General features: G+C 34.5%; 1 protein-coding gene across 2 annotated transcripts in view; it reads left to right on the top strand.

Moving 5' to 3' along the window:
* Window positions 1-17,783, top strand: part of LOC142344637 (cation diffusion facilitator family protein 1-like) — a 41,888-nt gene that overhangs the window by 9,938 nt on the left and 14,167 nt on the right. For both annotated transcript variants that reach the window (XM_075396451.1, XM_075396450.1), the window contains exons 3-4: window positions 8,055-8,470; window positions 8,993-9,078. In XM_075396451.1, coding sequence (XP_075252566.1) covers window positions 8,055-8,470; window positions 8,993-9,078 — 502 coding nt within the window. The remainder of the gene's footprint in view (window positions 1-8,054; window positions 8,471-8,992; window positions 9,079-17,783) is intronic.

Genomic DNA, 17,783 nt, shown 5'->3' with positions numbered 1-17,783 from the left:
AGAATGGAAGCAGCAAAATACAGAATATTTAATGCGGGATAAAAAGAGATACACAAGAAGTAAGTTTAGCCGTGATATCGCTTTGCAAGACTGGTCACTAATGTACAAAATCATTGGAGCAATCGAAATTTTTCATAAATTTATTGAAATTTTCAAAATGCATTAAATAGTCACGCACCTTTGAAGAATATAGAAGGAAAACAAAAAATGAGAACAAGAAATGGCTATCAAAAGAACTGCGTAGTCTCATTGATGAAAAACATCGTGTATTCAATGAATGGAAAAAAATCCTAATCAAGAGCTCTTTAACAGTTACAAAGTACTTAGAAACAATGTTAATAGAAAATTTCGTAAAGCATCTGACGATTATACAAAACAATTTTTCGAGAATCTCCCAACTTCAAAAGAACAATGGAAATTTATCAAGAACAAAATTAACTCAAATAAACAGACAGAAAAAATTGCAAAGCTGAAAGAGGGGCATAACATAATATCAGATGAAAAAAGCATTGCTAACTGTTTGAATAATTGTTTTGCCCGTCTTGGACTTTACAAGGGCGAAATAATTGCTCCTAAGTTGCCTTCTTTTAATTTTAAGGGAAATGAATTCAATTTCAGGCCGGTAACCAGAAGAGAACTATACAAAGTTATTGACAAACTACCAACACAAAAATCAGCTGGACCAGGGTATATGCCATCTTGGGCATTGAAAGATTGTAAGTTGTCCATTGGAACCCATTTACAGTTTGCTATTAATGAGTGTATAAATGCAAACACATTCCCTGAAATTTTAAAAGAAGTCTATGTCACTCCCATCTATAAAAAAAGGAGACAGGCATAACCCTGAAAACTATCGACCAATTTCGGTCACTCCAACGTTAGCAAAAATTTTTGAAAGACTTCTCTTGGAGCAAATGTCGGAACATTTATATATGAATAAAATAGTTAACAAAAATCAATTTGGTTTCCAAAAACAAAGGTCGTGTCTTAATACAATAATTACACTGACAGAGAAAAAAAATTATGTTGAAGAAAACGATATAGTCTTAACAATCTTTTTGGATTTAGCGAAAGCTTATAACTCAATATCCTTGGACATTTTTATTCAAAAAATTGAAAAATATGGTTTTGGAGAAAACGCAAGAGTGTTATTGAATTCTTTTCTAATTAACTGGAAACAGTGTGTTAGAAGCGGATTAGTTGAATCCGACTGGACATTTATAAATCATGGTGTTCCACAAGGTACTGTACTAGGACCACTAGTATTCATACTTTATGTGAATGACTTCGGTGAGGAAATAGGGAAAAGTTCGAATGTTTTACAATTTGCAGATGACACAGCAATTTTATGTCATGAAAAAAATGAACAGTGTTTAGAAGCAAAGGCTAAAAAATACACTAAAAAAATCACTTGTTTTTATCGCATTTAGAATTTAGTGCAATATTTTTTTAAAGTTTGTCGTCCTACTCAATTGACAGAATAAACAAACAAATTTGATGGGGCTTAAAAATTTGCTTTTTTCGAACAAAATATGACAGTGTTCATAAACTACTTTTTGAAAATAAAATACTTCCCGCAGAACTTCAAATAGCAAAAACTTCATTAAATAAACTTTTCGATATTGTCCAACAGACAAACATACAAGACCAAAAAAATTTCAGAGTAATCGGAGACGTTGAAATTAAGTTAATAATTGTACATATGATTTTTTTATCACAACAAAATGTAAATCAAAATGGAGTCGAAATTCAATTATAAGAAACTTTGTTCGGAAATGGAATAAACTTCCAAGAGCTCTAAGAAAGGAAAAATCAAAGAAAAAATTTAAAAAAGAATTAAAGGAAGAGATGCAAAAAAGACACGAACGGGTTCCAATGGACAAAAAAATTGAAGGCTTTAAAAGTTTATTTTTATAAAATAATTCACGAGAACTAGAAACTGAACCTTAGTTTTTTTATTATTATTATTATGTTAAGTTATTCAAGGGAAAGATGTAGTATGTTTGATTTATAATATTACAACATGTAACTTTAACCTTGGGGTTATTCGAATTTACATGTTTGAGATTTAAAAAAAAGTGTAAAAATCACATACGCTGCTGAGATGATTCAAATTAGCATGAGATGCGGTTTTTTGTCGGCTAAGATCCCCACTCCACCCCTAACCCACATGCTCGACCCCTCCCTTGATACAGCCCTGTTTTTATTGCCCCTACCTCCCCCTCTGTTAAGCTACAGGCAGCCTAAGCAAGTGAACGAAGTGAAACCTTCGAGGTTTCCATTCTCAAACCTGATTAAACGGCGAAACACTTCAGAAAATTGTCCAGAAAATCCAACAGCTACAAAGTGGAGAAACTTGAAAGTCTCAATCGCGAAGTCAATGGACACCTTCATTGTGACCAAGTGGTTTTTGAAATGTTGATTTTCAAAGAAGGAAAGTCTTCCGAAATACAGAATTTGAATGGCATCAAGAAGGGAACACAATCTTGTCGATAAAAAGGCAACAGCAGATGAAGAAAAAGCGGAACTAAAAGCGACTATATGTGGAGTGTAGACGAGATTAGTTCCTTACAAATATCAGAAATGTATTTCTCGGAACTTGAAATCCGAACTAAACTTGAAACACTGAATGTTATTAAGGCTAAAGGCCCAGATGATTTGAGGAACTTACCTTTTAAAAACACTCAATGATTGGATAAATCACCGAAGCTGGTTTTCAAAGCTGGAATCATTGTACCGTTATTTAAAGATCGAAACAAGCAATCAGTAGCCAACTATCGCTTGGTAACGCTTCTCAATTGTATATCAAAAGTCTCAATATTCGAAAATTGTATACTGCCGTTGCAACAGATAACCCCAGAACAACACGGTTATACAAAGAGCAAGCCAACGAGGACACGAATGATTTTGTACCTCAGTGAAATATATGAGAAACTTGATATGCACAAACTTGCAACATTCTACCTTGAATTTGAGAAGACATTTGACAAAGAGTGTGGCGTGAAACTCCTCAAAAAACTAAGGAGCTTTGGCGTAGCTGCAGGGGCATTGAAGCTACTCAAGAGCTATCCGTCTCAGAGAAGAGAAGCAAAAAAAATTTTTGAAAAAAACGGAGATGCAATCTCCAGCGAACTGATTGTATCAAATGGGATGCCCAAGGCAGTGTCTTAGGCCCTTTGCTCTTTAATTTCTCTATCAACGATTTGCCTAAGACCGCTATGAGTAAATGTTACGATTATGCAGACGACTAAAGTTGTGTGAACAAAAACTATTGCTCTGCAAATGATGCTGCCAAAACTGATGTTCTTATAACCTTATTAAACTCTATTTACTAAATGTAACGTTTTAAGTTTTAAAGGGAGCACAAATACTCGTTTAAATCTTGAGTTCTTGGATCAGCCAGGTGTCGAAAAAGACAGGTGTAATGGTGGCCGCGGATTTGACTTGGACAGCTTTATCGGATAGAAGATGCGAGAAAGCCCTCAAAGCATTCATGATGATAAACGCAATATTTCAGAGCTAACATTGTGGATGTGGAAGAAAACCTGTACAGGAGCTATGTAGTTTTAATCCTTTCGTATGGTGCAATCTAATGGAAAGCTAACAAGGCCGACCCCAGGGACAACAAAGCAATTCAGAAAAAAGGCATTAAGTTGGATTCTACGCACAGAGCAGCTTGGTTACAAAGAATGTTTGATCCGACTGGACCTTCTACTGCTAGTATTGTATCATGAGTTACATGTAGTATTGGTGTTTGTCGATATTATTAATGGACGGTATAACTTCGAATGGAAACAGTACGTAAGCATCGATAATCACAAGAAGACCACTCGAACAGAAAATATTCCAGTGTTTTCTACACGGAGGCTGCGAAAGCAAGAAAGTGATTACCTGACTAGAGCGGTTTAACTGGACAATCTCTTCAGTTGATATTTCGGTGCGGGCATTCACTATATTGCAAATGTGACGACGACACATTAAGAACTCTTCTGAGAAAGAATATGGCTATGGTAGTATCTTCCGTATTAAATTATAAGGGAAACTTTTCCCTGGATTCATCCTACATCCTGCTTTATTATTGTTTTTATTACAGCTTGCTACTGACGACACGAACCGCTTGCCCGTTGGTTGAGAAATCAAGTCTCCCTTTTGTTGCTCACTTGGATCAATTTCCACTTTCTTAGTAATTGAAACGTTAGTGTTCTAGTTACTATTATTGCAAAGCTGAGCGTAGCTTGCGTTAATCCTGGTTTTAATAAGTCTATGAGAAGTTATGGTAATCGTCGGTTTTTAAAATCGGTTGTAATTGAAACATTAGTCGGATGTATTTAGTAGCATTAAGGCTATATTAACGTTATTATTGGCCGTATCGTGGCTATTTTTTCGTCTCGAAGCAGCGAGCTTTGCTGGTAGTCATCTTAAGTTTTCAATCGGTCGAGTGTCAGTAAAAGTCAACACCGCGTCTGAAAACAAGTCTTCAGATCCACTTGCTGAGTAGAAGTGAGGAGAGAGTATTTTTTGGTCATGCTTGGTTCTAAGAGAGAGGACCAGAAAACTTGGTGTGACGGGATTTTCTCTAGGCGTTGTATATTTAATCGCGTGCAAATTTTTTAAAATTTAGTGGTTTTTACTTCATTATTAAGATGTAATTATAAGTTTTCGCATATATACTAGACCTTTAGGGGATGTTGATAGTTGTTTGTCATTTTGCTGTTTCAGATGCTTTATTAATGATAATCATTAACTTCTTTCATTACCGTTGATTTAGCGCCTTTAAGTTGATTCCTTCTCCCAAAAGTTGCAACGTACAAGTCATGATGATAATGAAATGTTCTAAAACTGGAAATAATATTCTTCCTTAAATGTTTAAGTTGAGAAACAAAATATGTGCAATTGATTGAATTGAAACTTAAGGTAACAGATTCAAGAAAGATATCCAGAGCTGAGCGTTATCATGCTTCTGTGCTTTTTTGTAGTCTTTTTCAATTTTACAGTCTACCTTTTAGTTTTTAGTAGTTTTTTAGTATTTCTTGTGAAGTCCGAGAACAGGATGATATGGCTTCAGTAAAACTTGCATCCGAGTAGTATCAGTTTAATTTGGCTAAGTGCTGCTCTTGAAGGTTTTCAAGTGTAATATTGGTTATTGTCCTAATTTATTTCAATAATTAACTGGCTTTTTGGTTAAGATTCGGTTGTGTTACTTTGCAACTACCACTTTTTTGGCATTTTTAGCATTGGTTGTTATTGATAATCTGATGTTGTAAACGTCATTCAGTAAAAACATAACATCAGGAGTTGATCATGCAATTTGAAATACAAAGTAAAGGTAAAAATTTTCAACATTTTTAATAAAAACGTATTACCCATTTTTCAATATCCTCTTCGCTACTTTGCAACTTTCATTTGTTTTTTTTTTTACAAGCTAGAGTTGTTACACTTGAATTTATTGGTACTATATAATTAATAACCGCCCTCATCTTTTCAGGCGGCTATTATAGCGCTCCTAAGTTTTTTCTAATTCAAAGAATTTGATTTGTATTGGGGCGCTGTCTTTTTTTAAGATCTGTTCACATTTTCATGATTTTTGAAGTCAAATTGGAGTAGTGAGTTTGGTCACGACGAAACAGGAAGTGGAGCGAAAAGGTGAGTGGTTTTGCGGCGTGTATATTTTTGCTCTAATTTTAAAGTAGAGTGATAAAACGGTGTTTGAACAAAAATTCGCTTTCTCTCTAGTGGTTTTTTGTTCACATGCGGCAATTTCACTTTGATTTTTACTCTTTATTTCAATTTTTTTGGATTGGATTTTTTTCTAAATTGTTTTTCCAATCCATTCATAATCCTAGGTCTAGTTTTCTGTTTAGTCATAGAAAATTCTTTGAATTGTACATCAGGACTTGTCTGCTATGTTTTTTTACTTCGTCGAACAAAAAAATGTTTAGCTTTACCTCATTTTGCCGCTTTTTCAACATTTTGCGTGATATCTTTTTGACTTCTCTAGGCTAGTTTCTCTCTTCTCTCATTCTGCTAAAAGCGAATTTTGAACATCAGTTGCTCAGCAAAGCATTTCAATATGAACAGAGCCAGTATAAAAAATTGAAGTCAGAAGTAGAAACGGGATAAACCCATAAAGCCCAATTTTAGATGCCCGCTATTTGAACGTCGTTCCTATAAGTCTTAGTTACCATCTCTAATGCTTATTGGTATTGATAGTAGCCCCTGTAGCCTCTCTCTAAGAAACAGAAGTACGTTATGTTCAACTACGAAATGCCATCAAAATAAATCGAACTTAAAAAATGGTTTTGTACAAAAATCTTTATTCAATATCTTCTAATCTTTCGATCCCAATAATGCTTAATGGAATCAACGACGGCTATTTTCCGGCAATCTGCGGGGTATGTTTCGTGTTAGCATTCAGATTCCTTTTTTGGTGACCAGGGAGTATGTTCCGCAAAAAACTGCAACCATGGCTTGTCTTTGCATTTAATTTTCTGAGATTTTTCAAGCATTGATTGGTTATAAATATTTGACTGTTGATCTCAGTGTTGAAGTACCTGCTACGACTGTTCTTGATTTAAAATTGTAAAAGTTTTAAAATTTTTTGCAAAGCTTGCTGTCTAATGGGTTCAAGATATTTGTATACCGTGGCATTCTTCAAAACTTTGAGTTTCTAGCTCATTTTTATCTAGTTTCAATTTTAAAATTTTAAAATTATTTTCTAGAAATAAAACATAAACGACATCTTTTAACGGATCTGTTATGTATGTTTTGCACCCTAAAGTTGCAGAGCTGGTGCCATTACATACTATATCATCGTTTTAAAATATGGCTCGTGCGTCTGGGGATGCAAATAATATGCACCCACTGAGCTGGGGGGGGGGAAGGGTTACAAACGGAGAAAATACAATCTTAACTGATTTGAATTAATTAGAGATAGATACAAAAAATCTTTTAATAGTGTGTTGATTCAACATTTCATTACACAATTTTAACGGCCCGTTTGAATTATACCAGATATCTTTCTTCATCATGCGTTAATTGTTGTTTATTTGCTCTTGAACGAAGTTCATAGCAATTATTGTAAACGTGTGTGTGTGTGTCTTTTTTTATGCAAAATTTTCGCTTGACAATTTTGACTTTTCGAGTGACTTTCCGCCCTTGACTTTTTGCGTTTTGTGTGATCCAAAATTCCCTCTCAATCACCATTTCAAGCAGCTGAACTCAATTGGTGGCAATTCAATACTAAAAGCCAAATAAAAAGTGCGCCGAAACTGTGTTGGTTTTTACTTTAAATCTTAATAGTGGTATATGTTAACCTTTAATGTGGTTATTTGAAGCCCACTATTGAACTTCTTAGTCACATTTTGGCTCCCCCTCCCCCGACTGAAGCAGGCTGCATTTTATTAGAGCTCCCACTAGTCGTTCGAGAGAAATTTTTTCGACGTTTAGTCGGTTATGTTTATTATATGAGATAGCGACAGAAGCGCATTTTGTTTTATATTTGGTTTTCCGAGAAGTTGTCTCCTGTAAGTGATATTTCAATGCAGTTTTTTTGTTCTGACGTACCTGTTTCTTTAGGACTTCCTTATCCTGTCTTTGCATTAATGAAACGATGCCAGAATTTTTGTGATATCTTTTATGCATCGAGTTACTATGCAGTTTAACAGCCGTTTGGAGAAAAAAGTTCATGTGCCAATATTGACTTCATTAAAATGAGTAAAATTTAATTAGTGGAAATTCAAGTATATGTTGGATTACAGTTCGATATATTACAGTTAATGTAAATTGATTTTCGTTCAAATTTTATCTCTTTTTAATTTGAACATATCCTGGACGAAAAAAAAAATTGATATAAATTCGAATTAAATGCAGTTTTGTCAATTTGGCGGGAACCGTAATAATATAATACTTAAATAATAACACTGAAATGTGTTGAAATGTCCAATACGAATTTTGAGGGGCCAATGACTTTAAAAGTTTAACAAGTGGGGTCGGAACAACTATGTTCCCGTTAATTCTCTGAAACAATGAAGCAATCGTATTGGGTCTGTTCAAAGGATAACGGCGACTGGAGCGCGGACGAAGACGAGGCGATGATGGTGGACAATCACAAACAACATCTGGATCTAACTGAACAGGTGGAATCGACAGGTCAGCATCAGAACATCCCCGGAACTCTCTCACAGGCTGCCAAAGACAATGACAGTAACGCCACTAAGTCTTCCGACACTGTCAACAGTCGATCCGCTCTCAGTCCCCACGACGAGGACAACATGCAAAACGACACTGAATCGGAAGCGACTGCCTCTCCGCCGATAGTGTCAACTATGAATCCGCAGTTAACTGCTCCTAGCTTTACCTGCTACATTTGCAGGAGTTGTGTTCCTACTGCCTCCAGATCTCTGTATCAACCTAACTCATGTTTCAATTGTGCAGAGACTAATGTACCCTCAGTCATTGCCTACCCTATAGGGTTAGTCTCTTTGGTAACTAATGTAAACCATGGCCTTGGATCTTCATGAAAAATCTAATCGCTTCTCTGGTCGAAAAAATGCTGCTGCTGAATCATAATTTTTTTTTATTGAGTGATAAGAATCTTTGATTTTCTGTACTATTCACTGGTGTATTAATTTTCATGCTTTTAAGTTGAAGACAATACATACAACAAGAATCTTCGGCTGCTACTTATGGTTAATTCATGGCTACATTTATATATCATTCGCTAATCAAAGCATTATTGTTTTATTTGTTAAGTAGTTTTGCTCCCCACTAATCTATCATCAGAGAACAGCGAGTGATCTGAGAGCAAGCAGCAGCTTATAAAAAGGAAGACCAAAAGTCTAGCCGTAAGGCCACCAGTTCAATTGAAATTTTTGTATTTTCAGCAAAAAGGACCTCAAATTAATTTAAGTAGTCCTGCTTTAAGATGCAGTCGTGCTAAATTAAAATTGGTAAGCCTGAGAGGATGCTTCTTGATTCGAGCCATTTGTTTTAGAAATGCGAAAACTGTTCAAATGAATGGAATGAGCAAAAATAAGGAAGTGGAACACAGTGAGAAAACGTGCAGGAAAAAGAAGGGCGGTATGTACAGTTTTCTCATATGATCATTCGAAGTTTTATGAATGGTTTATTTTAAAATAGGTCTGATAGAAAATTTGATTTGTGCATATTTGACACTGCTATATTGTTAATACGCATTATAAACATGCTTGCCAACATGCGTTTCTGAGATTATGAGTGGAAAAATTGCTGGCAAAAAAATGCAAATATGCCCGTAACTAAATTGAAATGAGTTAAATCAATGAATTTTTGACCGCAATTAATGATGCGTTCTTTATTGACTGCCCCCCATTCCATAACTCATTTTTGTGATGCTTATTTTCATTTGAACAGGTGACGGTTAGTTTGATCATCTTGTTGCTTCGTCTTCTCTTTTTCTCCCCATTTACCACCTCGAGCCTATATAATCTGGTTAAGATTAGAATAGCTGTTGATTCGAGCTTATATAGTGGATAATTGTCTTGGCAAAATTTGATTGGGTAATGTCACCTTCATGTAAACGCAAGGCAAGACCTTAATGAGTATTTGATCGTTTCGGGAGGGGGTAAATGGAGTGGGGGGGGGGGGGGGGGGAGGGCTGGGATGGGGTTTGATAAAAATCATTAATCACTCTTCTCAATCCTTTCCTCTGAACGTTCCTAAAATGAATCATTTCTTAACCTAAGGAGCATTTTTACAATGCTTCGATTGATAAAGCGGACAGATATGTGATCAATGAAAATTTCATTTCAGTCTGCCCGTAAGGTCAAACAATATATTGCAATCCATCGCAGTTTTGTTCACGGAAGTTCACGAAATGAAGATTTGGAGTAGATATAAGCTTTTCAATTGCTCTCAAACAATGTTTGAGGCAATTATTGTAAACGTGTTGATCGTTTCTCTTGACCGATTGTGTAAATTTTGTACTTAGCTTAGGCTGACAAGCTGGGGACTGACTAGCACCCAAAACTCTTAACAAATTGAAAGGGGTGTTTTGATGGCTCTCAGACTTCTATTGGAGGTTTCTTTTGTCCCCATGCTGCCCTTGTCGGCTGTAGGAAACTCTAGTTGGAAAATTGAATTGACTCGAGTTATCAAATAACATCAAATTAATGAACAAGAAATAAAAAAGACCACAAAATTGAATCAAATTTCAACCAGAGTTTTATTATTAAAGATGGCTCACAACTTTAACTTTGTAACCAAATTCACAACTAAAGAGGTACTTTTCTCTATCAAAAAATTTATCAGCACAAGAAGTACTCCTAATAGCTCTCAATTAAGCCGCTTGATCTAGCTGCGGTTCTCCGGTGTTCTCTGGTGTTCTGAATTTATCAAGTCAGTTCAACTCTCTCAACAATGTTTTTTTATCACATTTCTCTACAGGTCAACTCCTAAGATTCAGATCTGTTATGGTACTGTTGTGGTGATGGTGTCCTACTCTTTAGTGACTAGTCAAGCAGCAGCGTACAAGAGAGTTCAAACAAAATAATCTGTTCACTTCGCAGTATGGACCACACTAGTTGCCTTTCTTACGTAAAGTTTGTTAGGACTTCAAATGAACAATTGAATAACCTGAACTCCTTCTTTATACATTGCTGACTTCTACTCAAGCTATTCAAATTAAAACAAAAGCAGTATCAGACTTATGACGCTACCAATTAATCAATCGGTCAACCACTCTACTCAAGAAATTGGCCCTTTTTTGGAAGTCCCCCACAGTATCCATATAACAAATCCCCAAGTTACAACAATGGAACCTGCCCCAAGGTATAAACTAACTCCCTACCAAGTTTGATCACACTGGGGTAAATACCGGATGATAACTATTTTTTATAGACTTGGCGCCCCTCAGAAATCAATATTGCACCCATCTAGATTCTACGTGCACCTGTTTGTTGTTCCATAAATGTCTGGTATGCCAAATGTCTCGAATAGCAAGCCAACAATCTTACTAACAATTGGTAGGAAGCCCATTTTTGCAATTCAAGTTCTTTCACTTTCAATTGCGACACTTCTGTGAAAAAATTAGGATTTCACAAATTCTACACTCCTCCCTTCTACACTATTATTATCCCGATTAAATGCTACGATTTCGTTTGATCTAATTCTCCAACTTTGTTTAATCCTAATGATGTTTCGTCTGTTTATTCTATGTATTCTATCTTCAGTATTATATCCTCTTATCAGTAGCGTTCCCTGCACACACCTGATATTGATATCTCTCATTGGCTTGGAGAAGATTTTCAGTGGATCGTGGATAAAGCTTTCAGAGAAAAACTTTTGGTTCAAATGACTTCGGCGCTTTCTCGCACTTTACTAGTGATTTTTTGGTTTTTTCCTGTATTTTTTTTTTATAGTGATAAAACTTATTGTGATGTCTTATTGATTACCTATGCATGACAAAAATCCTTGTCCTCTAATCGAGGCATACGCTCCAATTGAGCGTATTTATTGACTTCTGTTGAAAGCTATTGAATTTAATGGCTGTTAAGTCTTTAAAAATAGACTTTCGAAGAAAAAATTTTCTTGAAAATTAACACTATCTTAAATTTATTTTCGTGAACTGTAGGTCAGTCTCAGTAATAACCGGACTCTTCTTCTCTACTTCAACCAAAATAATCTAGTTAGCAGTTTTATCTTCTAACTTGATGTTATGACCTCGATGCACGAGTGTTCATATTTTTTTAAGTTTTTGGATATTTTTTCGTAATTTTGGTTTCATTTGGAATCTTGAAACAATATCCTAATATTGATAGCTACATTGGCTTAGAGATGACGCTCAGTGGATCATACATAAAGTTTTAAGAGAAAAACATTTGGTTTAAATGTCTTCGACACTTTCTTATCGCACTTTTCTACTAATTTTTGGATTTTTCCTATGTTGTTATTTTTATATTCAATGAGTTATTGCAGTATCCTATTGGTGTTATGACCTCGAAGCACGAGTCTTCATATTTTTTTTAAGTTTTTGGATATTTTTTTTGTGTAATTTTGGTTTCATTTGGAATCTTGAAACAATATCCTAATATTGATAGCTTTATTGGCTTAGAGATGACGCTCAGTGGATCATACATAAAGTTTTAAGAGAAAAACATTTGGTTTAAATGGCTTCGACACTTTCTTATCGCACTTTTCTACTAATTTTTGGATTTTTCCTATGTTGTTATTTTTATATTCAATGAGTTATTGCAGTATCCTATTGATGACTTATGAGTGAAAATGTCCTGGTTGTCTCATCGAGGCGTAATTTAGCGTATTTTTTAGCTTTAAAGCTATTGAACTTAATGGCGTTGATACTACGGGTTTTCTCAAAAATTTGGTGGTTTTTGATGTATTTGTTCATGTTTGTTGTTTTTTTGGAGTCAAATTGTTAATAAGAAAATCTCATTGCTGTTAAAAATTTAAATGAAAGTTGAAAAGTTGTTTCTGAAAAGTTCATTTTCCAATGGCTTCGACACTTTTCTCGCTCAATTTTATGAATTTGCTGTTTTTGCTTTTTTTTATTGTTCAGGTAGCCGTAAAATGCTGACGGGTTCCATAAGCTTGTAATTGAGGATTGAATGAATGATTTTATCTGATGCAGTAAGTTTTTTCCCAATAGTCTTAAAGTTCATGATATTTTACAAGATTTTAAAGGATTTTTCAGTTTTTGTTGTTCCTTTCGTCAATTTGTAACTTATTCTCATTATTCAGAGGTCCCATACAAATCCAGGTATTTTAAAATTAGCATGTTTACTGATATTATGAGGTAACTGGTATTTTTTTTGTTGGACAATATGCGTTTTCATAAAAAGTTATTTTAGTGATGTATTTTTGTTTTTCTTTTCCCTTCCTGTAGCACAATCGGGTAATAACAGATTCCAATGATTTTCAAACGTGGCCCAATTGAACTTTTTTTCGTTCAATAAATTTTTAGCTGAATTAGTATATATAGAAGTTAAAGTACAGCTACCTAATCTTCACATATAGCGAAGGATTTTAATAGTTTCACTAATTTGTGTTTTCGCAATGTTTGTAATTTGTTGTTCGTAATTTTTTGAGTTTTTCTGCATCTTTAGTCCGTTGCTATGGCTTAGTCTAATCAGAGACAGGTTATATCGGTTCCATTAAGTTACTTTACTAAATTTATTGAGAATTAATTTGTTAAAAGCTAATTATTTTAAAGAATTTTGAAATTATTTGGTTTAAAAATTGTTGATTAATTTTTGAATTTCGCTGCAATATTTCTTCTTTTCGTCGACTTGTTGCCTAGTCTTATTAAAGAAAAATCCCATCTGATGTTTAGTCAGAAAAAAATGTAAATTTGTGTAGTTAGGGTTTTGTATGATTGTAATTGACGTCACTAGGTGCTTTTAAATTAAGGTATTGAGTTCTTGGGGTGAAATTTTTGTTGTTGCTTCTTTTTGGTGTTGTTTTTTTCTCTTAGTCTTTTCAATGGTAGATATCGTTGTAATGAGGCTTCGCATTATTAGTTCAATTATTAGTTTGCTTGTGTAACAATTTTTTTAAAACTCAAACGTCTATTTTTGATTATCTCTTTACAAAGTTTTAAGTCAAAAGACAGTTAAGTCAAACATGTAGATGAGCGCGGGTCGGAACATCTGTGCGGACGCTTAATAACGAGCCTCATTGTTTGTTCTACAACTCAAGTACGATTGAAAACAATGTAGATTTTTTTTTCACGAGTATTTCCTTGTTTCCGTTTTGAGTGAATTTGATAATGTAAGTAATTGAAAGCTCGTTTTACGCTAATAAAGTGGTTTCTTTTCAGTCAGTTCAACTGCGCGAGTTTTTTTGCTGTCTTTGTTTTTAAGCTTAAAATCTTGATTGTTGAACTCAAACTGCTAAAAGCAATCGTATGTTCTGTTAATATCGTTTCTTCATAAATCTTGCTCCTTTCATTTAGAAGCAAGACTGGCCGCTAATTGTTTTGTCGCTAATGTTAAATATATAATGATCATAATTGTTGCCATTTAAGGCAAGTTTCTTAAGTTTTCCACTCCTGTTTAACCTGTGTTTTCATATTTGTTTTGTCTATTTTCTTGTCAGTTAACAGATTCAACGCTATTTATCGCTTAATTATATTCTTCGTCTCTCGTCAGGTTTTAGTTTGTTCCAAATCCAGTGTTAGAATGTTGTCATTTAAAGAACTTGCTGTCGATATTAGTTGGATGTTGCCCCTTTTATTGTGAAAAAAATAGCTGTATCTGTTGTGAAAGTTTTGATTCTCCACTCAGATAATAAAGCAACTTGTTTTTTTTTGCCGCGTGCCATCAAATCAATTCTGATCCCTCTATTGTATGAGTTTTTTGCTATCTTTTTTGGAGTAACTTTGAGTTTCCATGATTGGGATCAGAATTTCCTTTGAGTTGTCTTATTTACTGTGCTCCCAAATCGGAGTTCTTTTTGTTCCGACCCCCACTTTTGTGGGGAGGGAGGAACTATATACTCAAATGGGTTTTTTTTTGTTCAGACAATTTTGGCCGATCGATATATTCATCGTAGAGAGTTGTGCGTGGTATCATTAAAAAGCCCGTCCAGCGTAGAATATGGAATTAAAAAGATTTTAATTAATTTCGTTTTCTAACGCGAGTTATCGTGGTTGTGAATATTACATCCGATTTGTGAATATTAGACCGATTTTTGTTCACCTTTTCAGAATTTTTTGCCTGAAATTTCGTCAGTTTTAGTAAAATATGTAAAAATTGTTAACAATAATACTGTTGATATTATTTTGAGAGCCAACAATTTCTTATTAACTGTTTTCGTTAAAGTTTTTTGGCTAAAAATTTCAAACTTCAGCGTTTTTCAAAAAAAAGTAAGCTACTTTAGTCCACTGTGATTAAATTTGCTGGAAGTACACACTCAAGAACATCCAAAAAAATCCTTGTTAATTCAAAAAAGAGCCGGTTCTACTTCCACTTATTTTGAGAGTAATTTTGTTGTTTTTTTGCTACCTTTACTCTATGATTATCCAAAACGCAGCAACTACTTTTGACCTTTTAATCAAGATCTAATACATTCGAAACAATTGCGTGTTCGTAATGGACAATCAGCAACAGAAAGGCTGGTTTTGGTCGAATCTTGGACTGTTACAATCGAAATACAATTCGGATTGGAATCAGTCGACCTATAAATTTTTTTTAAAAATTAAAGAAGCGAACAATTCAAAGCAAAGCTCACTGTTGATAGGTTTAATTGGCTTCCTAAGCATTTTCAAATTAATTTGTTTTGTTTCTTCACCGGAAAAGTTATGATTGTTTTGACTTTTAAAAACGTTTTTTTTTTAAAATAAAAATGGCTTATTGAAATTTGCCACAATTTTTTTGGCAACTTTAATTTGGTCAACTTGTTGCTTAATGTCAGCAAAGAAAGAATGTTTTTTTCTTCATCTTTCCTCCACTGAATTTATATTTGAGCTTTTTGCGGTTTTATGCGTTAAGTTAAGGTTTTCTGTTTTTGATACAACTAGGTTTTGCAAATTTTTTCTATTTTTGGCATTGGCCCATTTTTCACGTTTTTTTTCTCCTTTTGTCACATCATCACATATTGACAGTTCACATATTATCTTATTGGCTTCGAAAAAGGCACAAATGAACAGAGCAAATTTTAAAGGCATAATAGAGTATGGTTTTGACGGCTTCGATACCCCTTTCTCGAAGAATTTTCTAAAATTATTAAGTTTATCTTTAACTGTCGTTTTAATTTGTCACTTTAATTCTATGATATTTGCTGGATAATTACAGGTTTCATTGGTTTTCTATAAAGAGAAAAATCATCCAATATTCTGATTTGAGTAGATAGCTGATGGCTTCATGACTTAGAAAAACAAATTGAACTCATTTTGAGGGGCAAAATATACGTTTACAGCTTCGGAAGCGTTTTCTCGCAATTTTTATTTGAATTTTTGTTTGTTGTCTCTATTTGTTGTTCTTTTTGTAACCGCATACAAAACTGAATAATGCCAGTCTTAATGCCCTCCGATGGATTGTGATCATAAACTCGTTGAATTTTTTCAATTGCGATCTAATGGCTTTCATGACTTTGAGATAATTGTTTTCGAAAATTACAAAAGTATTACTGAATTTTGCCTTTTTTCCTTTTTTTGTCTATTTTTTTTTACCTATTCTCACTAATGAGAGGTCTCATACCACATTCACATTATTGTTTTTTGAAAGCTCAATTGAACATATTTTGAGGGGCAAATTTGGCCTTACGTCTTCGGAAGCGTTTTCTCGCAAGTTTGAATTGAATTTTTATTTGTCTCGATTTGTTGTTCTTTTTGTAACCTAATAAAAATATGAATAACTACAAGTCCTAGTGCCCTTCTATAAAAACGTACGTGATCATAAACATCGTGGATGTTTTCAATTGCTATCTAATGGTTTTCATTACTCTGAAATTATTTGTTTTTAAAAATTTAACCCAATATTTTTTAATTTTTCTCTTTTTGTTCATTTTTGTCTAATTGTTACCAAGCCTTATTTTGGAGTCGTCCCATATCTTTTTTAGTGTAGTACACGTTATTTTGTTTGGTTTCAGCTTTATCTGACGCTATTTTGAGCTTGTTAATAAGTTTTCTTTTAAAAGAAATGGACAAAAGTTTTGGATGTAATTAATGTTTGTTGTTTTTGTTTGATTTTGTTGTTCGTCTTGACTTGCTTTCCTAGTAATGGCTGATCTCATCAATCTAATGCAACCATTTTTTATTGCACTGAGTCATTTGTTTTGTTGGCGATCTTTTTGTTCATACATTGTTTTTGGAAATTAATTGAAAAAAAAACTGATACTCTCGGTTGTTCATTTGGTAGACAATTATGCCAAAAATTTGGATGAGCGGGGTCGGAACTTTATGTGCGAACGCACATTACCGAGCCTCCTTGTTAGCTTCAAGATTTTTAAGATAATTGGTAAACCAGTTCGGTTTCGTTGATGTATTTGAAATTGTAGGTGCAAAGAGCACCTTTTGTAGAGTGAGTTTTGAGTTTCCATTGTCAAGATCAGAATTTTCAAACTAAGATTTTGTTTGAGTTATATTGTTTACGGCGCTTTCACGTCGGAGTTCCTTTTTTGCTTCCAGATTTTCAAAATAATCTTACTAATTTCATCATGTCTGCGTGCTTTCACTTTGTTATCTTTTAAGGTATATTCAAGTGTGTATTTGAAGTGGTTCAGATTTTTTCTTGAATTTGTTGTTTCTGAAAAGAGTACCTTCTAAACTTAATTAGTTCAAGTTTGCAAGTAAAATGGTAGGGCAACGATTTGAGGATGATTAATTGCTCTCAAACGAAGTTTGTAGCAATTATGTTAGTCCTGTCGGTCTTGTGCGATTTTTCGCTTGACCAATTTTTCGTCTGACGCATTTGACTTTTCGTCCTCAAAAAGGGATAAACAGGTAGTGCCCAGCGGGCATTAAGTGCTCTTAGAGCCTTTCAGCTCATTAGTCTTCAAGTATGCGATTCACAGAATCTGTTTTGGAAACTTATACTTGTGGTGCGAAGGGCGGTTCTTAGAGATTGACCCCGCCGAGAAGGGCGGTTCCCCCTTCCCCACTGTGGCCACCCAATCCCCCCGTGCACCCCCCCCCCGCCGCTGCGCTCACTTACGCCTCCTTACTAACAAGGCTAGAAAACTAAAAGTTGCAGAGCCGAATCAAGCTAAAGCTAGCCTCACTAAACCGTGGGTAGCTGCTACTGACGAAGCCAACCGGTCGCCGGTGGTTTGAGAGCAGTTCGCTCGACGTT

The sequence above is a fragment of the Convolutriloba macropyga genome, chromosome 8 (genome assembly GCF_964194025.1).
Source record: "Convolutriloba macropyga chromosome 8, txConMacr16.3, whole genome shotgun sequence".
Lineage (NCBI taxonomy): Eukaryota > Metazoa > Xenacoelomorpha > Acoela > Convolutidae > Convolutriloba > Convolutriloba macropyga.
Note: the sequence above shows the minus strand (reverse complement) of the source record. Positions and strands in the feature narration are given on the sequence as shown.